General features: G+C 36.7%; 1 protein-coding gene across 3 annotated transcripts in view; it reads left to right on the top strand.

Moving 5' to 3' along the window:
- Positions 1–25,163, top strand: part of ELP3 (elongator acetyltransferase complex subunit 3) — a 94,413-nt gene that overhangs the window by 25,768 nt on the left and 43,482 nt on the right. For all 3 annotated transcript variants that reach the window (XM_032332319.1, XM_032332321.1, XM_032332320.1), the window contains 3 exons: positions 13,937–14,098; positions 16,782–16,908; positions 24,845–25,038. In XM_032332319.1, the coding sequence (XP_032188210.1) occupies positions 13,937–14,098; positions 16,782–16,908; positions 24,845–25,038 (483 nt within the window). The remainder of the gene's footprint in view (positions 1–13,936; positions 14,099–16,781; positions 16,909–24,844; positions 25,039–25,163) is intronic.

Genomic DNA, 25,163 nt, shown 5'->3' with positions numbered 1-25,163 from the left:
ATTTAAAAAGTAGGTTTGAAAGTAGGTTTTATTTTCAGAAGTTTCAGGAAAATCTAGTTAATTACTGTATGCTATTCCCTCTTATTTACTCAGTGTTTATGGAGGGCCCACTAGGTGTTGTGCACTGCGTTCAGCACTAGGAGTAAGGATGTTGTCCTCACTCTTGAGGTGCTTATTTCTACTAGTTCAACAAATAAACAGGAATACTATAGTAGAAATAGACTACTATGATAAAGAACAAGATTATTCTCTGGACAGCATGGTAGTATTTAAGCTGAGACCCAATGTATAAGGAATAATTAGGCCAAGAGCAGAAAAAATAAGACAAAAATCACTGAAATGGGGAAGATCTTGGGGTCTTCTAGGAACAGAGAGGAGGCCACTGTAACTAGACTCCAGTGAACAAAGGAGAGAATAATCATGAAGTGAGCTTGCAGAGTTAAATACGTATGGGCCAGAAAATATAATGCTTTTGAGGAGCCAAAATTTTATTTGAAATGCAGTAGAAAGTAGATGGTTTTAAGCAGGAGAGTGACACATACAGGTTGATGAGGTCATTCTGTCTGTTGTCTGGGTAATGGGTTGGAGGATTATAAGAGTAAAAGTGAGAAGCCAGATAGAAGACTATTATGTCCATCATAGCTCACTTGAGGGTGGTGGCAGTAATGATGGAGAAGAGAGGATGGATTAGAACTCTGTTTTATTGCTGCAAATGACAGGACTTTGGGTTGGGTTGGGGGTAAGAAAGAGGAAAGAATCAAGCACGATACCCAGCCTTTGGTTATAGGAAATGGTTGATGGGTGGGGCCATATGCTGAGATGAAAAAGATAGAGAAGAGCAGGTATATAGGAGAAAACCAATAATTTTACTTTGGATATGTTAAATTTGAAATATCTAAGGCACATTCAAGTGGAGATTTGGGTAGACTATACAAGAGACATCTGGGCTGGCAGTGTAAAATTGGGGGTTATCAACCTATACATGGCCTTTGTAGCCATGCAGACAGATAAGATCACCTAATATGATAAAGTTATCAGTCTCTGAGGTATATATACTATGTGAAAAAGCAATTTTTAGAGCCAGTTCTTACAGTATGGATCCCGTCAGTTTTGTGTACCTGCACATAAATGTAAATGCAGGGACATATGTGTAAATGCTTAGAAAATGTAAATGCATGGAAGAGATAGTAGAGTGATGATGGTTACTACGGGCATTAGAGCTGAGAAGGAAGGGACATGGCAGATGGGGATAAAGGAGGACATTCATGTTTGTATATCATGTGCTGGGCATTGTGGTAAGTATTCATTTTTTTAAAACTTACAGTAAACCTTTGAATTAAGTATTTATTTGTTTTTAAAGATTTTTTTTACCTATTTGAGAGAGAGAGAGAGCACGAGAGAGCACAAGCAGGGGGTGGGGCAGAGGGAGTGGGAGAAGCAGGCTCCCTGCTCAGGGAGCCAGATGCCAGGACCCATGGATCATGATGTGAGTTAAAGGCAGGCACTTAACCAACTGAGCCACCCAGGCATCCTGAGTTAAGTATGTAAACTACCCCTGTTTTACAGATAAGGAAACTAAGGTACAGAGATTAAGCAACTTGTCAAAATTACACAGGTAGTTGGTGGCCAAGTGGGGCTGTGAAACCAGTCAGCTTTGCTTTCAGAGCCTGAGCTTTGCTCTAATGCAAGAAACTGTGCTAGATACAAAAAATGTATGAAAGTTTGTGTGTCTATGTGTATATGAGCACACATGTGTGTACATCATTAGAACTTCAAAATATTGGAAGAAATAGGATCTCTCTGGAGTTTTTTTTAATACTCCTCTTCCTGTGTTCAGGCTTTTTTCTGGCTTCTCTTTTATATTGCGGAGGGAGGGTCACATAGGTAAGGACAAAGTTGTTCAAATAGTGCCCCTCTTAGAGAATTTTTTGTAGTCGTAAGTGCAGCCAAAGTTCGAATGAACCTAAGGTATTATAAATAAAGTGGTTCTTGGGGCACCTGGGTGGCTCAGTGGGTTAAGCCGCTGCCTTCGGCTCAGGTCATGATCTCAGGGTCCTGGGATCGAGTCCCGCATCGGGCTCTCTGCTCAGCAGGGAGCCTGCTTCCCTCTCTCTCTCTCTGCCTGCCTCTCCGACTACTTGTGATTTCTCTCTATCAAATAAATAAATAAAATCTTTTAAAAAAAATAAAATAAAGTGGTTCTTGGCACTTAGTAGCCATAAGTAAATGTGTGAATACATTTTGAATGAATGATCAGTCTGTAGGTGAAATACTGACAGCTAACAACAGGTAGGGCAACCTCTTAGATTAGGGACACTTTTTGTCTTCTTTCTACTTTCCCTGTCCCCTTAGCTATCAAGGGTATCTTGAGACATCTGTATAGAGTTCAGCAACTGGGAGAGTGTGTGAGGAACCTACTTTGTTTGATTGGTTCTAGAGAATGTGATGGGTTAATTCTATGTCCATGAATCTAGACTTTTAATAACAGCTGGCTGGTGTGATCTCTTCCTCCTACAGGACCTTTAGTATTTAGTAGGAAGATGAGATGATGACCATATTTTTACTGCTTATTTGAAATCTTGATCATTCATGAATATAAGTCATGCTTAGTAAAACACTGAAATCTTTGAAACTTTAGAGGAATAATGTAGTCCAACCCATTCTTCTTAATGCTGAAAATCAGGTGATAGCTTAAAATAAAATGTAATTTAAGAAGAAACAACATTAATTAGTTCAAAGCCCCATGACACTGAAATGGCAACTGTACTTCAGAATTACTAAAATTCATTTAACTCTGAGAATTCTGTAACAGGATAATCTGTCAAGACCATTGAATTTTTCTACCCACACTTAGATATTACACACTCTTTTCTCAGTGCAGCTCTTCTCGTGTTGAAGACCTTATTTGCTAAGTATAACGGAGTAGACTGTCTTGGACTTGCCCCACCCTCCCAACCTTCATAAAAGTTTGTCACAAAACTTTTCGTAGTGTATAGTTGGAGTCCCCTGGGCCATATAAGCTAAGTTGACTGAAGATCTGCATAATTAATTTTTAGGATGCAGCTAGTTTGACATTTTTATCAGTTGAAACTTTAAAATTTTTGCTTTATTCTTAGTATGAAGTTTTAGCTTTATTTTTGCAGAAATGTTCTAGTGCCTTTTATAAGTTGTCTGTTATTGGTGTGAAAATAGAGTTTATATTATAACTATCCAGTTTCAGAGCATGATAGAAAAAGCCCTTTGGAGAAGGAAGCCTCTTTCTGTAATGGAGTAGGCCAAGCCAGCGTTGTTTTATTTCTGTTCTTGAATTTGCCTCAAGAGGGCAACAAACACTTTACTTTCAGATGAAAATTTATATATGATTTGAGTCTTCATTGCAACAAATCTCATGAACAGCTCTTGGGAAGTAATAAAAGTACAATCTGGGAGCCATAAAACCATCCATGAATGTTACACCGAATCATGGCAACCTACATTTGACATGTTTTGTTCTTTCTCTTGGTCTCTATACTTTTATGAGATAATCTGGAAAAAGCTGATTTGTGGTATCTTATTTTGTTTGAGGTAAATTTTTTGCTACTACTACATTTTTGCTACCATACTTAAAGATGGCATTTAGTTTTTCAGAAAATGTTATATAGTTTAAAGAAATAGCAGTCTGGATTGTGCTATAGAACTAGAGACCTAGAAGACCATTCTCAAATGTTAACATTTTGTGAAATAAAGAGCAGCCCAGAGATGATGTGTTTTGGACATAATGTGTTTTCTTCAAAAATTTTTGGATGAGCTCTTTACCTCTCCGTTTTCTATGTTCTCTTGCACTAAGGGTATTTGTGAAGACTGGCTGGGTTACCCAGTGTGGCTGACTTTTCCCAGATGTTAAGTAATGAGCTTCATGTTTATTTTAATGTTCGTTGCTATTAGTTTATTATTGCTGAGTACAAATATGCAATACTGATTTTAGTTAGCACAGCAGAGGTTTTAATTTAAAAGCTTAATTTCAAATTAAGTTAAAAATTACATAGTGACAGATGAGTCCATAATAATGTTTAAGGTTAAAAGTCTTCATTCAAATTGCAGTTACCTCATGTTACCCTCCTTTGTTATTCAGTGTCTAACCTGATCAAAGTTTAAGCCATGTTTAAGCCTGATCAAAATTTTGCTTTTACTTAAAAGATCAAAAGTTAAGGTAAGGAAAAGCCCCCCCAGAGTGAACCTGGTTTCTATTTATAGCAAGTTAGTAGCAAAAAGTATGTTCTATCCTTGCAAATAGAAAAATTGGAAAACTGAGTAAAAGAGTTCAAGGACAAAGCAGGTGTGGTTTCTGTCAAGGTGCATTCAATCAAGCAAAGTGATAATCACTCATTTCTATCAGCTAGACTAAAACTCCAGTTGTCTCCAGAGAGCAACAACTTCTGGTGACTGTTGTCCTCTAAAAATCATAGCTTGGAGATGAAAAGGACCGGCAGTAGGATCTGAGTCACCCATTCACTGGAATGCAAATATTGCCAAATAACTCAGAATAACCTTTTAAAATAGTTTTATTCCTTTTTAATCAGTCCTGCCCAGTAGCAGTTTTACATTCAATCTTTAATGCTTTTTGGCTGTTTTTAAAAGATGCAATTTCAAAGGGTGGTTACCCATCAAGAAGTGGGTGAGTCATACCTTCTCCCAGTGGAATTTTTAATTCATTTCCGTTTCTTCCTCTTTTTGCCCCTCATCAATGACTTTAAATCCTCCAGCTGTGTCCTTATGTGTCTTGGAAAAGCTGGTGTGCTAGATAATGCTGGGTACCAGGCCTACAAGACAGTTTCGTAGATTTGCAGAAGTTAGGAAGAAAGCAAAAGCAACCTCAGAGGGCTTGAAAGTGATTATTTTCTTCCTTACTGCCCTGGGCTTTATTTTCTGGCACACTTCAGACTTCTTGCATTTCTGGTCTTTGGCTTTAATATATTCCTCACCCCTCACTTTATATACTGACATCTTTTGCTTCCTCCCTTGATCAACCAGATTTTCATGGATGGTGACCAGGATCCTTAACTTTGGCAGTCCAACCTAAAATATGATCTCAGTCATATTAGCTGCTGTATTTCTTCCAACATACAGAATTTTTCAGTGAGCACTACATGCTTTTCATCTGGATTCTACAGTACTTCCTTTATCACATACTTATCCAACTATCCCTTTTTCTACCCATCCATGGATCCCTCTTTTTTTTTTTTATGTATTTCAAAACGTTGCAGGCTTCAGTACACTTCTTTCCATATATAGTCCACTGTGTTTTCTTTTGAAGTACATTTACATACAATGAAGTGCAAAGATCTTAAGTGTATCATTTGATGAGTTCTAATAAACATACATACCTGTGCATCAAAACGCTGTCATGATATAGAACATAACCGTCATCCCAGAAATCTTCCTCATGCCCCTTCCCAGTAAATTCTCAACTGTATCTCCCGAAGGCAACCATTATTCCCCTTTTTCCCCCTTCCATACAGCCATATACTGTTTTGTATAACATTTCTTTCATTGAGCTTAATATTTGGAGATTCATCAGTGTTGTTGGGTATTTCAGTGGTTGCGCTGAGCAGTATTCCATTGTATGCATGACCACAGCTTATCCATTCTATCATTGGACACCTGGGCTATTTCCAGTTTGCAGTTATTGTGATAAAACTTCAGTGAACATACTCATACAGGTCTTAGTGTGAATACTGCATTTATTTCTGTTGGGTAAGCCAGAAGTAGAATTGCTACATCTATGTTTAATTTTTTAAGAAACTGCCAGACATTTTTCCAAAGTAGTTGTATCATTTGTACTCTGACCGGTGATGTATGAGTATTTGGTTTTTCCACATCCTCACCAACATATGGTGGTGTCAGTCTTTTTAATTTTAGCCATTCTAGTAGGTGTGTAATGGTTTCTCATTGTGGCTTTAATTTGCATTTTCCTGATGACTAATGACGATGAGCACTTTATCATGTGCTTATGCTTTCTGTGTATACTTCCTTCGTGAAGTGTCTGTTAAAATCTTTTGCCTATTTTTTATTGGACTGTTATAAATCCTGGATACCAGTCCTTTGCTAGATCTGTATTTTACAAATACGAAAACCCAGTCTGTGGCTTGAGTATTATTATATTAAGATTAACTTTAAGCTGAAGTTTTTATTTTGATGAAGTCTAATTTAGCAGTTTTTTGCTTTAATAGTTACTGCTTTTGTATTGTCTCTATTAAACCTGGGCTTACTCCCAAGACAAGAAGATACTCTCCTGTGTTTTCTTCTAGTTCTCGTTTTAGGTTTTTATATTTAGCTTGCCTGTTCAGGCTTGTGATCCATCTTGAATTAATTTTTATATGTAGTGTGAAGTAAGTCAAAGTTTTCTTTTTTCCCTTATAGGTAGGCATCTAATTGTTTCAACATACTTCTTTAAAAATGTCCCCATTTTTTTGTTTCAACATTACTTTTTTAAAAACTTCCCCATTTTTCCCATAAAAACTCTCCCATTTAGATTATATTGGTGGCTTTGTCAAAAATTGATGGACTATAAATGTGGAACTGGGCTCTGTTCTGTCCCATTGATCCATTTTTTAGTTCTTATGCCAGTAACATACTGTCTGATCATGGTAGCTTCATAGTATATCTTGAAGACAAGTAGTTTGAGTCATCTTTGTCATTGTTTTTCAGGATTGTCTTCATATTCTAGTTCCTTTGCATTTTTATTTAAAGTTTAGAATCAGCTTATCAATTTCTACTAAAAAGTGTGTTGGGATTGGGATTGTGTTAAAACTATAAAACAATTTGGAGAAAATTGACAATGATATTGAGTCTTCTGATCAATGAACATAGTCTATCTCTTCATTTACTTAGATCTTCTTTAATTCCTTGTAGAAGTCTCCAGTGTAGAGCTCTTATTAGCCTTTTGTTAAATTTACTCCAAAATATTTTTGTGTCTGTTCATGCTACAGAAATTGAACTTCTTACCCCTGGGGATAAAAATATATTATATGTTTATAAAAAAGAAAAAAGAAAAAAGAAAAAAAAATAAATTGAACTTCTTAAAAATTTCATTTTCAGATTTTTTACAGATAGTATATAGATATATCATTGGTTTTTGTATATTAACCTAGTATTATATTACCTTAATAAATTCACTACTTAGTTCTAAAAGCTGTTTTTGTAAATTTGCTAAGATTTTCTTCATAAGCGATCACTTAATTTGCAAATACAGTAGGCTTTAATTTTTCTTTTTGGATTTGCATCCTTTATCTTGCTTTATTGTAATGGCTAGGACATTAAGACAGTGTTAAATATAAGTGGTGAAAGTGGACTTTGTTTTCTTATCTTATCTTGAGAGGTTTTTTGTAGGCACTTTTATTAGATTGAAGAAGTTTGCTGAGAGGTTTTATCATTAATTCATTTGTCTAATGACTTCTCTATATCTGTTCAGATGATCACATATTTCTCCTACTTTATTTTTATCAGTTAGATTACTTTTTTTTTTTAATTTTAAACCTACCTTACATTCGTAGGATAAACCCTATTTGATCATAATGTGTTATCCTTTTTATATATCATCTTGTTAATACTTTGGAAAGGATTTGTATATATGTTCTTGAACAGGGGTGGTTTGTAATCCCCTTTTTTGTAATTTTTTTGTTAGGTTTCGGTATTAGTGTTATTATGCTGGCCCCATTAAACATGCTAGGAAGTGTGTCCTCCTCTGTTTTCTGAAAGTTCATGTAAAATCAGTGTTTTTTCTTCCTTAAGTGTTTACTAAAACTCACCAGTAGAATGATCCAAGGCTGAAGTTTTCCTTATGGAAGGGTTTTAGATAATTAAGTCAGTTCCTAACTAAGGATATTCAGATTTTCTGTTTTATCTGTATCCATTTTGGTAAGTTATATTTTTCAGGGAATTTGTCTACTTCATCCGGGTTGTTGAACTTTTTTGGCATTAAATTGTTCATAATATTCCCTTAGGCTTTTAATATCTGTAGGATGTTAGTGATCACCCCTCTTTCAATCCTGATACTGATAATCTGTGTTCTCTCTCTCTTTTTTTTCTTGATTAGTCTAGTTAGGGGTTTATCAATTTTGTTGTTCCTTTCAAAGAACTGACTTGACTTTATGTCCTCTACTTCATTAATTTTTGTTTTACTTTTTTATTGTTGTCTTCTCCTTTCTTTGGCATGCTTCATGGTTCTTTTTCTATGACTTAGTAAGGTATAGAGGCTTGGCCATTATTATAGACCTTTTTTCTTTTCTGATGTAAGTATTTAAACTTTTAAGTTTTCCTCTAAGCATTGCTTTGGCAGAATCCCATAAACTTTGATATGTGGTATTATAATTATTATTCTCTTAAAGTATTTTTTAAATCCTTTATATTTGGACCCATGGATTATATAGAAATGGGTTGTTTGATTTCCAGATTTCCAAAAACAGAGTTTTTTTTGGTATCTCATTGTTGTCAGTTTCTAATTTAATGCCATTTTGGTCAGAGAGAGGCTATTCTGTATGGGTTCTGTTTTTGTTTTGGGGGGAGATTTTTTTTAAAAGATATTTATTTATTTAAGGGAGAGAGAGAGAGAGAGGGCATGGTAGGGGCTGAGGAAGAGGAGAGAGAGAATCTGAAGCAGACTCCACAGTGGATGAGGAGCCTCCTGTGGGGCTTAGTCTCACGACCCTGAGATCATGCATGACCTGAGCTGAAATCGGGATTTGGATGCTTAACTGTGAGCCACCTAGGCACCCCTTCCTAAATAGGAAATTAACCTTCTTAAGAGAAAAAGTCCCTTATATCTAGCATAATGTTTTACGGATAGAGAGTACTAAGTAAGTGTTATTAAATGAACCCAGTGGAAAGAACTGTGCATGAAGAATCAGAAGACTTAGTTTCCACACTTAATTCTGTGATCATCTTACATTATTACCTGATTTAAGCCAGTTATGTGTTCTGTGCTTATGTTTACTCATCTATAAAAATGAGGTGGGACTAGATTATCTCTGAAATTACTACTTTCTCCGACATTCTGTAGTTTGAAGATTTCTGTTGGAATGAGAATGTTTATCTAAAAGGTGTATTTGGAAGTTACTTTTAATCTGGCAGTCACTTTCTGACAATGACTTTTCTATAATGCATTTATAGTCCTTATATGTAGTCCTTAAAGTAGAATATGAATGCAGTGTTAAAAGAATATGTAATAACTCTTTTTTTTCTTTTCTATTAATAATGCATTGCTATTGGTTCTTCAGCTGTCTGATAGCATTCTTGTCAGCTGTTGAAAGAATCAAAAACCAAAATGTTATGGGTTGTTTTGTCTATATATATCTTACTGTCTTATACCTTGTCAACTAGCATGATAGGGAGCAAAGGTCCCTTATTAGTCTCTAAACTTACAAGGTCACCAGGTTAGTTTTTCATTGGTTGTGCTCATTTAAAAATCAGAATTCTCTTTGTTTCTGTTTCCTTGGTTTGTGTCGGGCAGAACTTTGTTTTATAGACCTCATTGACATAACAACCAATGTCCAGGAAGCAAACTTGACCACTGTCTCAAAAGGGGAAAAGAAATTGTTACTTTTAAATCATCAGACACCCAACTCAGTCATTTTTAAGCCTAGAATATCACCAGCACAGCATTGTACAGAGCATAAAATTTTATTGAAATATATTTTCCAGATATGACAATAGCAAAAAAAGAATTTGGTCTGTGGTGCTATTCCAGAGATATTGCACCATGAACCCCTGATGTTATTTGGCGTTTCAAGCAAATTTTTGGCTTTCCAAGAATTTTGTAAATTCTAATTAGCCAAGTTTGGGGTTGTAGATATGGAAGAGAGTTTCACATTATGACTAATCAAAATTAACATTTCTTCTGTGTACCATTTTTATTTACTTTGCCATTTGGTTTGAGCAGGTTGAGGTTCTGTAGGATTTTCAGGAATTTGGGCCTTGAGCCCCAATAAGATTTCACACAGGAGTAGACTAAGACACATTGACGTTATTAATGACAGAGGTTTTAAAAGTTGTTTTTGTTTTTAAGATTTTATTTATTTCTCAGAGAGAGATACAGCAAGAGAAGGAACATAAGTAGGGGAACTGAGAGAGGGAGAAAGAGGCTTCCCGCTGAGCAGAGAGCCTGATGTGAGACTTGATCCCAGGACCCTGGGATTATGACCTGAGCTGAAGGTGGACACTTAATGACTGAGCCACCCAGGCACCATTGACAGAGGTTTTAAAAGAGGACTGCAACAAACTGATAGCAATGAAAAGTGTTCTTTGATGCTATAATCTTCCTGGAGTGAATCATATAAACAGTTTCCAGAAGACTTTAACATTGGTTTGCTGTCTTCCTTCAGTGTCCCCTTTGTTGGGGCCCTTCAGGCAAGGAGTTAGTAATAATGGATACCACTTTTATAGTTTACTTTTTTCCTTCTATAAATAGAACCAAGAAATAATATGTGTTCATATTTCTGCCCCTTTTAGGTCTTTGTTCTTAAGTGGTTCTTGATTTCATCTGTGTCTTTTTCTTAGAGCTAGATTGTTAAGCATCTCTGAGACAAGAACTAGTGTATTATTTCTTTCTATAGAATCCCTGGTCTAGTTTGAGGCATCCTCTAGGGTTGATTCTTTGCAAGAGGAAAGATAACCAGCAGAATTACCTAGAGGCTGCTGTGGGAAGGTAAAGAAAGACCTGTCTTTAGTTACGCTTGATTATTAATTCATTCTTTGTAGTTGTATTTTTTTATACTGAAGTAGAGTTTTTGATGCTGAAGACTTTAAGCAGTTACCGCCAAACATATTCGAGCCTACTGCCTTCAAGGTGGCTCCTGTCTAGATGCACAGACAAACATCCACCAATAACAAGGCAAACTGTATTCATATTATGGGCAAGGTGGCTCTGGGAATGGTAGCACAAAGTGATGAGAGGTTCTGGGAAGATGTTGTGGGAGGAGAAATATATTTGAGCTATGTTTTGAAGACCAGCTAACATATAGTTTTTGTGTACTTTCAAACTCTGAAGGTATTATCCCACCCCACTTGCACCCGCCCAACCTTCTTAAAAAAAAAAAAAAAAAAAAGTCAGCATAAGTTATTGGCTTCAATTATATTTGGCTTTACAGAGCATATTAGCTAGCATCTTTTGTAGTTGGTGCCACTACTGTGGCATACAGAAATGTGTAGGATTCAGTATAGCCCTGCACAGTAGGGTCCAGACTTACTTAAGATGACCCTGTAATGGCATAAAAAGAGCAGTGGAGTCGGAATTAGAAGACCTGGGTATGAGTCCTAACTTGGCCTTTAGAAGTTTATGATCAGGGTTGGAAAATGTGTAGTGCATTTCCTGGGTGCCCGAGAACTTAAGAATTTTGTGGTCCCCAGAAGATATGGGAGTTGAAGTGGGTACTAACAGAGAGGCATCCTATTGGATGGCTACCTAAAATGATATGAGAGTTATGGCAGGCCCTAAAAATTGCCCCGAAGTTGCTTGGACTAGTTGAAAGCCTTCATGCAAATATTTGCATATTAAAGAACAATCATTAATATCTTTACACTGCTGTTCAATGAAGAGGTACATTCAGTGACTGTAGGACTAAATGTAGCATTAACAAAAATCCCAATAAAAATACAGTTATCCTATAGGAAGGATGACCTTAAACTCTGTTCTTTTAGGAAAATACCCCATTAATTTGTCATTCAGATTAAGAGTTTCTGCTAAATTGCTTTGCAAATGAAAATACAATTCTGAAAAGAAGGTAGTGGTAAAAGCTTTTTGTAAATACAAAATGTTAGCTTTTTAAAACTTACTTTTTAATTTTTCCATTTCTTACCCTGCAAAAGGTAATGACATTTCCCTTAAGAGGAAAGACATTTTTGAAATGGAGTTAAATTATTGTTTGAGAATAAGGCTTGTCTCTCTCCTTATACTATATTCCAATTACTAAGAAAGAGATTTCTTACAGTCCTTGCAGCAGCTTCCTGTGTCTGCATGCCTTTCGTGATCTGGACAAGAGAAAGATTTGCTGGTGATTTTCTCTTTCCTGTGGACAGATTCCCACTTGCACAGTTGCCCATCCTCTAGTTTTTTCCCAGTGATCCAAGGTACTCTTGTGCTGCTGAGCTTTCTTTTAAGAAAAACTGGAAGCTTTGAAACAGTCAGTTAATAGGGAGATATATGGTACAATTTTAGAATGCCTGATTCTATTATGTTCTTCTTTACTTTCTCAAATACACTAATTTAGAGTTTCTTGCTTTCCTTTCTTTTTAAATCAATCTTCATGTGATTTTTTTCCTCCATAATATGAGTATTTTAATTTTTTAAATATGGTTTTCCCCAAACACAATAATTGATATTTAAGGAAAATTATATTTAACCATGGCATTATATACTTCTTTCTGTTAGTGCAAGTCTTAGTACCCACCTATTTGAGAGGCATGGGACTTTCTGATTTATTTCAAAGATGCACAATGATTTATATCCTGTCTTAGGCAAGATTTGATAAATATCTGAGCACTTTATCTCTCTTCGGATTCAGTTTTCAGTAACTGTGGACCACTTATTTACTTTTTAGTTCTGTTGCCTCTGGTAATTCCATATAAAACTTTATAGGTAATAAACAGTGCAAAAGAGTTGGAATATCAAGAATGAAAAATTTCAGAATCGGTGTTCCAGTTCAGTGATTAACTTTGTTAATAACTGTTATTAAAATTAAGTCAGCTTTTATTGACAGTTAATGAAGAAGTGAACCTAAAGGAATAGTTTTAAAATTTTGGAAACTTGATTATTTTTATACTTGAAGAAAGGACTTTGAACTTCTTTGAAAGGAAGAAAATCAAATAGGGGGCGGGATGGGGGAGAAAAAGAGGTTTCCCTTACCCTCCCAGGGAATTGAGAAAGTTGTAGAAGGGTGCACCAAGAAGAATCACTGGGTTCTAGGATGTTAGAGAAGTTGAAAAGAGAAATCTGATGTTCCTTGCTGAATTGTCTAAGCAGTGCTCTAAAGTGAAATGAAGAATAAGAATTTAGAAGTCTGATAGACCCAATTTCAAATCCTGACTTGGATATTATGAGCTCTGTGTCCTTAGACATGGTATTCATCTCTTTGAACCTCAGTTTCTTCTGTGAAATGGAGATAAGAAGACATGCTTCATTGAGCTGATGGAGCATTCCATATATGTACAGAGTATCTAACACAGCACTTGGTGCAGTGGCCCCCGGAAATGTTAGGTCCTCTGCTCACATTAGCAGCCCCCTCAGTAGGTCCCTTTTACTTCCCTGGATTCTCAGCCAGCAGTAAAGCCATTAACTCAAGCAGCTTGAGTCTGAAGTATTACTCACTACTTTGATACCTAGTGTTAGTGAAAGAGAAGAATGATGCCTAATTTTGTAAATTATTGCTAAGATTAATAGGCTTGGCAGAATGACTTGTGTGTGTATATAGAAGACATTTTATCTAAATTATTCCTATGATCATTATACATACTTCCCTTGCCCTTCTTTTTTTTTTTTCTTTTATTTAACATGGCATAAAATACAGAGTAGGAAATAAATAAGGCAGATACTTTTCACTTATATGAAAAGTGGTTACTAGAGTTTCCACAGTTGCATTCGCTGTTTCAAGGAGATTATGGTTACTAGCGTCCTGTAGGGGGATAAGAATGATAATGATGGTGGTAACAGTACTGTGTGCTAGTTCAGTCATGTCAGTCCTATGAGGTATGGCTTCTATTAGGCTCATTCTGCACATAATGAAACCGAAGCACAGAGAGGTTAATAACATTTCTGTGCGCATAGTTAAGAAGTAGCAGAGCCAGGATTTGAGGTAGGCCACGCTCTTAACCACTGTCTTACAGGACTAAGCGAAAACAGTCGTTCAAATGGGAGCAAATGTCCTAAAGCTGTGGAAGGTTGCTTACTTTTAGATTTGCTCTGCAGGTATTCTGAAAGAAGCCTCACAAAGTGTATTGGAATTACAATTGAGACCAGACCAGATTACTGCATGAAGCGGCATTTAAGTGACATGTTGACCTATGGCTGCACAAGGCTGGAGATTGGGGTACAGAGTGTCTACGAAGATGTGGCCAGAGATACCAACAGGTAAAATGAAGACAAATGATTTCACACAAGCTTCCTTCTAACTCCCCCTGATTATATCTATATTTATACTCATCCTCTTCTCCTTCCTACCAATATCAGAGAAAGAGGTATAGGTATTCCTTCTTCTCAGAGTCATTCTTCTGTCTCTGCTCTTAATTTCCACCCCCTTTCCATTTTTCTCGTCTTTACTGGCTCTTTTCCAGTAGCTTGTAAATGTGCTTTTTTCTCTTCCTGTTCTTGTCATAAACAGCCTTTTCCATATGGAAAGGGGAAGGCAGGGCTTCAAGGTCAGTCTTCTAAAGCAGAAGAGAAGGCCAGGAGCATGGAAACAAAGAGAAGGGTTTGAACAAGAAGAAAATCAGGGTGCTATTTAAAAGATCGGTTTTTGTGAAGCAGATGCCAATTAATAGAGTAGTGAGAGAAGGGTTGTTGAGCAATGGGTGTAAACTTTGAGAAATTTAGGAAGTTAAGAAAGAATAGAAATAGGGGTTGACAGAGCCATATAAAGTTCTCTTGAAGAACTCTAGAAATAGATCACTGAGTTGAAGAGAAACATACACATGAAAGATTAGCTGTATAAGGAACTTTATGATTAATTGGTAAATTAGAGAAAAACAAAAGATTTCAGGAGTCTGCTAGGCAGCAGAGATCATTGATTGAGGATGTAAAGTCAGGTTTCAGGGAGTTGGTATATGATCAGTTGGACTTTAAAGGCTACTTTACCAGGAGAGGCAGACGTGATTGGTGGTTGTGGTAGGAGAAGGAAGGCAACTAGGAAGTAAAAGGCTTACACTGGTCAGCATCTTAGAAACCACCAGAAGAATGCCAGGCTAAAGAGAGAGGAATCTTTCCTTTAGGTACTAGAGATCTGTTGGATAGTTTTGATCACAGGGAAGAATTACACAGATATCAGGCTTAAGAAAGATTAACATGAATAAAATGTACCCTTGTAGGGTGAGTCTTAAACCGGAAACACTGGTTGGCCTGCTGCAGTGATCACGTGTTGTACCTGTGGAGATGGGAAGAGTCTCTTGTAGGTCAGGGAAGCTTTCTGAAAAGAATGGCATCAGACCTGAGACTTACAGGAAGAGTATGACTCAAATGGGGAAGAAGAAGATTATTTCAGGCAGAAAGAAACATACAAGCAAATGCCTAACGATGAGAGCACTTGGCAAATTTAGGGGATTTGGAGCAGGTTAGCTTGGTTAAGAGTGTAGAGCATGAGGTAGGATAGTGGTAAGAGGTGAGGCAGAAGAGGTTAGCCATGGTGGCCAAATAATAAGGAACCTTAGAAGTCAGCCCAGGGAGTTTCGGCTTTAGTCTGAGGACAGGCTGTAAGATAAGTTGTGATAGGAGCATATCTGCATTTTAGATCCCTTTGGAAGGATCACAGTTTGCAGGTGGAGAAGGAAGATCAGTTAAGAGGCTGTTGTACTCATTTAAACAAGAAATGATGTCTTAAAAAGAAGCAAATGACAGTGTTTGGTGAGTAGATGGACATGGGGGTAGGAGAGAATGGGAAGTAGAGGAGTCATGGAGGGAAGGTGAGTTTCGTTGTTGGATGTACTCAATTCTAGATACTTGTAGAACAACAAGTTGAGGGTTTGCTTTAGAGCAGAGCTGTCCAGAACATTGTACAGTGATTGAAGTAGTCTACATCTGCATTGTCCAATATGATAGTGCAACTGAGGAACTGAATTGTTCATTTTAATTAATTGAAGTATAAACTGAGTAACTACATGTGCCTAGGGACCGTGGTATTGTACAGTAGAACTTTCGAGTACTGGATATTTGGATGGAGTATCAGGAGAGAGGCCTCACCTAGTCATATAAATCAGGAAGTGGTTAGCAAAAAGAGATTGGAAATGGATTAATGGAAATGCATGGTAATATCCAGAGTGGGATGAAGTCCATGTTTCTAGGAATTTTTTGTGTGTGGTTTTTTTTGTTGTTTATTCATTTGTTTATTTGTGGTGGTGGTGGTGGTGAATGGGAATGTCCTGGAGGTGAAAGGATTGGCATAGGGCTTTGGTTTACAGTAGCCCCAAACTGTTATTAGGGCTTGCTTCCTATTAGATGTGGTGCTAGAATGTTAAAATGATTTACCCAGCTGGCCCCAGATGATTCTGCCTTGTCAGTAAATCATTCACTCTTCTCACTTTTTAAAAGACATTGGAGACCACCAGAATGAAATCTATTTTGTATGTAGGTGACATTCTTCATCTCCCTCTCTCTCCAAATAATTTCAGAAAAATTTTAAAGGAAAGAACATAATAAGAGGCTGCTTCTGCATGGTTTTGAGCTCATTATTTTTATTTTTAACTTAAATATTTATATTAGTAAGCTTACTTCAGCTGATGATGCTAAACCAAATAATTTTTTTTATAGTCCAAATAATTTTTATGTGCATTAACTCTGGTTAACCCATTCATTTACTGTCACAGCCATGAGTTAGGTACCTGGGGAATTTCTGAGAAATATCTCAGAAGTGAACTGATTTATTTCTAGGCCTTTTCACAGCCAGAAATATAAAAATGATTTTCTGAGATTCTTATTCCCCAGCCATATTATTCTTCATTATAAAACTACCATTACATGTCTCCAAGATTGTTTTCCCTCTGTTCCTTGTGTTAACCTTCTTGCCCATTTATTTGTATAACAGGAGTGAATTTTCTTTCCTCAGGGGCCACACTGTGAAGGCAGTATGTGAGTCATTTCACCTGGCCAAGGATTCTGGTTTCAAAGTTGTGGCTCATATGATGCCTGATCTGCCAAATGTGGGACTAGAGAGAGACATCGAACAGTTTATAGTAAGTGTTGCCTTAAAAAGGCTAATTTCAAGTGCCTCTGCATGTTGCTCTATCTACCCTCTCTGTTCTTTTTGATTATTTACTGCTAATTTCCCCCTCATTATTTAAGCAATATGACCTCATTATAGAATAGTAGAAACACTATAGTGAAAGAAAAGTCATTCACAGCCCCAACACCAAATAAAACCCTAACATTTTAATATGTTTCCTTCTAGGAATTTTTTTTATGCTTAGGCTATTTGGAGGGTTGAGGTGGTTTATACATATACACACAGAGAGACACACATGCTTACATATATATGATAAGTAATTTTAATGGCCTTTTCACTTAATGTTATGCAAGCATTTATCTGTTATGTAGCCGGTCTCTGTTAAAATGTTAACGTATTTAAATTTGTACTTAATTTCCATGGAATAAATATTCCATACTTTGCTTAATTCCTTCCAAATTTTTTTTAAATTGAAGGTATTGCCAGTTGTTAATATTGTAAATGGCACTGCAGGTGAACAGTTTTATGCCTATAACTTTTTATAGTTTTTAGGATTATCTCTTTAGGATAAATTCCGTGCGGTAGAATTATCAGGTAAAGGTATAAACACTTCAAGAATCCCACCATATTACTTAGTTGCTTTTCAGAGGTTATAACAATTTACAGTCATTTTAGCAGCGTTATCTTTTTCCCCAAATAATTCTCTCCTATTTATGCATTTGCACACACACAGATACAGTGTTTCTCTCTTTGCTGATTTGGTGGATTAAAGTGCCATTTCAATTTGTATTTTGTAATTATGGTAATACATTTTTCAATTTTGCATGTAATAATAATTCTTTCATCTTTTTGGAATTGTATGTTTTTGTTCTCTGACCAATTACTCTGTTGGATATAAACATTTTTTATGTTAATTTAGATGAACTTTCTAGGTAAGGACATTCTGGATTCATTTGGGTTTTTTGTTTTTTAAAGATTTTATTCATCAGAGAGAGCAAGCAAATGCATGAGCAGGGGGGAGGGGCAGGGGAGAAGCAGCAGCAGATTCCTTGCTGAGCCCGGAGGCTGATGTGGGGCTTGACCCCAGAACTCTAAAATCACGGCCTAAGCCAAGGGCAGAAGTTTAACCAACTGAGGCACATAGGCGTCCCTCATTGATTTTTTTTTTTTAAATAGTTGTTACAAATATTTTTGCCCACTCTATCTTGGGCTTTTCATTTTTGTATCTGTTGTTAGATCCATCCTTTATGATTTCTTCAGATGCTTCTGAACTGAGAGCTGCTTTTCTCTTCCAGGATTTCATTAAATAGTGAAAGAAAATACTTGGTTTTTTTCTAGGTTTCCTGTTCTTTAAATTTGAATACCTACTCTGGGTTGGTTGGTTTGGGGTTTTGTTATTTGTTTTTTTGTTTTGGGTTGTTTTTTTTTTTAAGATTTTATTTATTTATTTGACAGACAGAGATCACAAGTAGGCAGAGAGGCAGGCAGAGAGAGAGGGGGAAGCAGGCTCCCTGCTGAACAGAGAGACCACTGCGGGGCTTCCATCCTAGAACCCTGGGATCATGACCTGAGCTGAAGGCAGAGGCTCTAACCCACTGAGCCACCCAGGCGCCCCTATTTTGGGAGTGTTTTTTGTTACTCTATCACATGTTTGCTTGATCTGTGTTCCTGTTGTCTTAGGAAATGAGATTGATCAGAACTCTTTTTTTATTTTTCTCCTTCAAATTCTTAGCTAGAGAAAGTGCCTTTGGGATATTCTTTTAGAGAAGAGAGTGAAAGTATTTATAAAATTATTTCATTCACAGAAATACTTAATTTTTCTATTTAGAAAAATGGAATTCACCTGGCCTCATTTGGAACATAGTTAATAATTCATTCTTTCCTTACCAAAAGTTTATCTTTACAATTTTTAGGCCAGTGAATTACAACTGAAGGCCTGTTTATAATATAGTACTAATTCATAAATGTCCCTTTTACTAATTCCCCTGTGTTAGCTGTGTAGATTTTGAGTCTAATGGCCTCTCCTCAGTAGTTAATAGCGAGGTATCTAGACTCGAAGCCTTAAAGTTCCCTGAAGCACTTTTCTTTAGCACAGCTCCTAGGTGGACCAGTAATCAGAATTCATTACTTTAGGTATCCTTAGAAGAAAATACGGCACGTTTCAAATAATACCAAATAGCTGAGTCTTACTATTCATTTTCCTTAGTATCCTCAGAATAAAGAACAGTTCAGTGATAATATTGGAAAGACAATTCTTCACGTTAACAGATCTTGTTTGTAATCTTTTCAGAAAAACTCAAAAGGGAATACGAATGGACTGTATGCCTCTTCTGACTGCATCCCAACAAATAAATGAGTGACAAAATAGAGCTAACATTTCTCTCTTGAGCAAAATTAAATTGCCCTAAAATAAAGAATTTCTACAAATCAGTAAGAAAAAAGCAGAAGCCCAGTAGGAGAATGGGCAAAAATACTTGAACAAACACTTCACAAATAGGATATTCAAACAGCCAATAAACGTACTTAAAAGTTCTCAAAGTCATTAATCTTCAAAGAAATGAAATTTAAAACTATGATGCATTCCTACTATATACTCACCAGAAAAGCTAAGAATAGCTAAAATGAAAAAAGACAAAACCAAGTGTTGATAAGAGGATTGAGCAACTGGAATTCTTCATTTCCTGCTAGTACATTGGTACATCATGTTGGGCATTGTCTACTAAGGGTGAATATATATGCATACCCCAAGACCCAGGAGTTGTACTGCTAAGGGTGAATATATATGCATACCCCAAGACCCAGCAATTATACTCCTAGATGTATACTCAACAGAAATACCTACACATATTTACCAAAAGTCACAGTCACAAGTTATTGTTGGTAATATCAGAGCGGCAACAAGTGTCCATTAACAATAGAATGCATAAATAAATTGTGATGTAGTCATACAGTGAAATACTATGAAAAATAATAAATTAATTACAACCTCATGAAACAACATGGCTGATTTTTTTCAACATAAAATTGAGCAAAGGAAACCAGCTCCAAAAGACTACCTAATATACAATTCTGTTAATACGAAGTCCAAAAACTTTGGGTGGAATTGTAACTGGAAACACGCATGAGGTGGACTTCTAAGATTTTGATATTCTTTTTCTTAATTTGAATGTCCGGGTGCTGGTTATGAGATATGTAAAAATCTTTCAAGATACACACTGAGAGTTTGTGTACTTTTTTCTATCTAAGATACACTACGGTATCTAAGATACACTCAGGTAAAAGTTTGCACAAAAACTTCTTAAACTAATTTTTGTTTTAGGAAATATTGTTGGGCCCATTTGGAATTCACAAGCTTTCCTGAATTAGTAGGACTAGCAGAGGAAGAGGGAGCAGACTCCCCACTGAGCAGGGAACCCCATGCACAGCCCAATCCCAGGACACTGAGAACATGACCTGCGCCAAAGGCAGATTCTGACCTGACAGAGCCACCCAGGCACCCCTGTTTTATACTTCAAAAACTTTTTTCCCTACTTTATTTTACTGTTCCACCATTAGCAACCCACAGGTATTTTTTCCTTAATTAATGTGTTTTGTTCTGCTAGAAGGGTTGCTAAATCGGGAGACTGCTTGTATAATTACAGAAGTGTAGCAACTGTTACCTTTATAGAGGACGTGATAGCCTTGCCTGGCATAGATCCATAAATCTACTACCTAGCCTGCTGAGGTATCACAGCTATATCTTGGGTTGTATGCCTGCAGTGTGCTAGTTATAAATTGGCTTAGATCTCATGCTTTGTTGTTTAGGTCAGCTCTGGGTCACTACTCTTAGTATCTGTTTACGCATCTGTTCATGACACATTCACACTCTTACCTAGTGGTAGGTGCAGAGCTTGTAGCTGTGCATGATAAATAGCATTTGCTTCTATTTTCCAGGAACTCAGAAATGAAGTTTTCTTTTTTTTTTTTTTATAAAGCTAGAAGTCCTTGTTGTGGTGGAAATTCAGGAATTTATCCTAAAAGCATTAACTTTGCCCTTTCCACCTATCCTCAGATAGAACTTATTTATTACTCAAAGTAACCTTTATCTGTTTTGGTGTTTTATTCCTTTAATAATTAGACTGCTCTTGAATATCCAGTCTTAAGATTGCTGAAAATGCTTGAAGAATATGTTTCTCTTCCGAATCTATCGGTTAGCGGAAGTCTTTCAAAGTCCATTAACATCTGACACAAGTTCTTTTTTTTTCCCCACTGAGCCAATCTGATTGAATTACTATGTGGCAGGGATGGCTAGTGGTATTTATTGTTACTTGGTTTTTAATATAAAGGCTTGTTACTGAAGATAGTGGCATAGGATACAAGTCACTGTAGCATTCTGTCAGGAAAGACCACCTGATGTAGCCTCTCCAGGTGAGGAAGCGGGCCTGATGAGATTAAGTAACCAGTCAAGTCAGTGGTGAGTCTTGTGGACGTCTTATCTTCCAACTCCAAACTGGCAGTTCTCTGTGCCTGGTTCATAACTGTCCTCTTGGAGGTCTTCTCTTCACCAATCTCCTGGATTGGATTCTTTGTTTTCTGGATTCCAAGTTAACCCTTTTTATTTGTTTATTCCTTGACTTTACTAAAACACATTTTCTACCAGGTTCCTTAGGAAAGGTTCCTCATAGAAAGTAAGCTTTTGGTGTACTCAAAAAATGGCTCTATGCAACCTTCGCACTTACAGACTTGTGTAAAGACTTTTTTTTAAGGCATTGCACCATTGCCTTGTAGCTTTTAGCATTGTTGTTAAGGAGCATAATGTGTTTTTATTCCTAATCCTGTATTCCTTATTCTTTAATCCTGTGATCTATGTAACCTGGGTGTTTTGTTTTGTTAACTCTGTTTAAGAAATTGTCTTTATCCCATGTATTGTGAAATTTCACAGTGCTGTATCTTGGCAAGAGTTTTTTTTTAACTAATTGTGCTAGATTTTGAAGAATCTGTCATCTGGGAAATTTCCTTGTACCACTGGTTAATTTTCCCCTTTCATTTTCTATGTTCTCTTTTTTAAACTCCTCTTAGGCAAATGTTGGATCTCCCATATTCATCAAATTTTTTTTACCTATTTTTCCTATTTTTACCTATTTTTTCCTTTTTTTTCTGCTTTCTTCTATTCCTATATTTATCTTTCAACTTTTCAGTTAGATGTTTTTATTTTTGTTATAGCTTGCTTTGATTTTCAGGAATTCTTTCTTACCTTCTGGTTGTGTGATTTTTCCCTACCATCCTGTTCTTGTATAATGGATGTAATAGATCTTCTCTCTCTGAGGGAATTACAGGGTTTGTTTTTTAAGTTTTATTTTCCTTTATACAATGCATCTATCCTCCACATTCCTTTTTTTTTTTCTTTTTCTTTTGTTTTGCCCTTTATTTTCTAGGCTTCCTCCAAATTTCTGGTGATCCTTAGCCAGATGGTCATACTTTAAAAGTAGGTGACCAGGGGGACCTGGGTAGCTTAGTTTGTTAAACATCCAACTCTTAATTTCACCTCTGGGTTGTGAGATTGAGCCCCATGTCAGGCTCCTTGCTGGGCGTGGAGCCTGCTTAAGATTCTCTCTCTCCCTCTCCCTCTGCTCCATTACCCTCTTTTTCCCCTCTCTTAGAAAAAATAAATAAAATTAAAATTAAAAAAAGTAAGGGACTGAAAGAACAGACTGCAAGTTCTGGGTGGCTAGCTACTGGTATACCTCATTGAAAGATATTCATGTAATAAGCTTTCCTTTTCTTGTTTTAAGGTTTTATTTTGTTTATATTTTTTAAGATTTTTATTTTTCAGTAATCTACACCAACATGGGCCTCGAACTCACAACCCCAAAATCAAGAGTCACATGCTCTACTGACTGAGCCAGCCATCCATGCCCCAGCTCTCCTTTTCTTTAGGGGATTCTCAAATGTCAGTATCTTGAACTCTTATTTAGGGCTGTTTGCTTAATCCAGAGATGAACTCTCCAAGTTCCTGCTTGGAAGTGGCTGGTATGAGTAGATCACAAAATTGACTGCTGGCATCCAGGAAGCAAGGCAGGGAATTCAACAATGTGCTGGCTTTCACTTAATCTCTCTGTTTTCAGCCTTTATCCTCTCCTAGGCCTTCCTTTGTACCTGGAATCACAGCATTCAGGAGTTTCTCCAGGAACAAATGGGCAGGGCAGAACAAATGCCTTGTAGGCAGGGCAAAGGAATAAGGAATAAATCCCTCCATCTTCAGACTTTGATCCCATGATTTCTTCCGTCCTGCCTGGTTAATGGTACATTTGACCCATGAGCCTTTCTGGGACTCTAATGTGACTGAGCTGGACCTTCGTTGGTATTCACTTTTGCAGATACTTTGCTTATAGCTCTATTTACCTGCAAAGTCATTTGCCAATCTTCATTCATTTTCTGTCTTTAAAAATTTATTACTATCACTGGTCCTGTACTCAAACCCCCAATCCGCATCTCCTCTGATGTTCTTTTTGTTCTTCTGGGTTTATACTTTTATAAAAGTTCATCTCTTATTATTACTATGATTTTGGAGGGAAAGGAAGGAAACACATGTTTTAATTCTTGTTTAACCAGAAGTCCAGAACCAATTTCATCTATCATCATTCTTATTAGCCCATCTATCTTCTAAATTTATCATAGAAGCACTTGAACTACTTCTCTGAAATCCTGTATTCCAACATGCATTCAAACTAGGTACAGAATGACTTGCATACATGTTCTTTTGGGTGGCTATAGACTACTTATAAAGGCTTAATGAATTGTTAATATATAAATGGTACACAGAAAATTACATGCAATTACAGAAGAATATCTCTAAAACCAAATGATGCACAAAGAATACAGCATTTAAGAATATGACAAAAATTAGTGAGAGAGATTGAAAAATTAGTGAGAGAGAGTTACATTTCTTTGAAAAGCAAGTTAAGCAGTGGAAAGCTCTGCAAGAATAATGTAGCACGAGATAAAAAGCATTGTTATAGTCACAAGATACAGTACAGCTAGCTCTATAGATACCAATGCCGGGGTGGAGTGAGAGGAAACTGAGTCCACCTTCATTCCTCTATTACACAGTGTGCTAAATTAAGAGCAAATGAGCAGTGCAAAGTCATGGAAAGGATAATGCCTGGTGTCTCCGTGCTTTATCCCAAATAAAGCCAGCTGGGATGATACAGTACAGGAAATGACTGTGTCAAAGTAGATAAATTAGATGTATTTCTCAGTGTCTAGATAACAAATAGTGTGTATCCCAGGTTAGGAATGGTGCCAGCTGGCCTGAAGACAAAATAGGCATATCCAGGGACTGGCATACTCTTCCTGCTAAGGGCTGTATAGTAAACATTTTAGGTTTTGTAGGCAAGTGATGATCTCTGTCACGTCTTTTTTAGAAGTTTAAACTAAGTATATTCTATATGAAAGTAGGATGCAGTCTAGAGGCAGGCATCGAATAAATTACCAGTGTGATATTAAGAAAGCAGTATTATAGAATTCAATATGAATTTTTTTTTAAGTGAGACAACTTGTATTTGAAGGTCAGGAAGGCCTCTCTGAAGAATTGGCATTCATGCCGAGACCTAGAGATTAGCTAGATGAAGTAAAATTGATGTACTCTCCAGACAGAGGAAATTGCCTTTGCAAAAGGCAGAAAGGCAAGGTGGTGAGGGTGGCATGAGATGAGATTGCAGCAGTAGACCGACTGGATTAAACAGGGGCTTTGTAAACCAGCACACACACATTTTGTTCCAGGGAGATTGTAAGAACAATGAGTTGCTGTTTTGTCTGCATCCCCTCCCTTGAAGGAAAGGAAAGGCAGTCTAAGGACTTGGTAGTTATGTGCAAGAAGCTGGCCCAGGACTGAAACTTGACCATGGAAAACTTCATCAATCTCTGCATAACTGATGGAGTGGTAATTTTCTCTTCTCCATTCACAGGAATTTTTTGAGAACCCTGCTTTTCGTCCTGATGGTTTGAAACTCTACCCTACCCTGGTGATTCGTGGAACTGGACTTTATGAGCTCTGGAAATCAGGAAGATATAAGAGTTATTCTCCTAGCGACCTGATTGAATTGGTGGCTCGGATCCTTGCCCTCGTGCCTCCATGGACTCGAGTATACCGAGTGCAGAGGTAGTGTGTTACCTTTTATGCTGGAAATAATATTAATAATCAATAATAAAAATGAGTCTATTTAATTTCTAATGAGAACAGTCCAAATTAATATTGAGGAGTTTGAATCTTTTTTTTTTTTTTAA

The sequence above is a fragment of the Mustela erminea genome, chromosome 2 (genome assembly GCF_009829155.1).
Source record: "Mustela erminea isolate mMusErm1 chromosome 2, mMusErm1.Pri, whole genome shotgun sequence".
Lineage (NCBI taxonomy): Eukaryota > Metazoa > Chordata > Mammalia > Carnivora > Mustelidae > Mustela > Mustela erminea.
The sequence above is the reverse complement of the archived record's forward strand: the minus strand, read 5'-3'. Positions and strand labels throughout refer to the sequence as shown.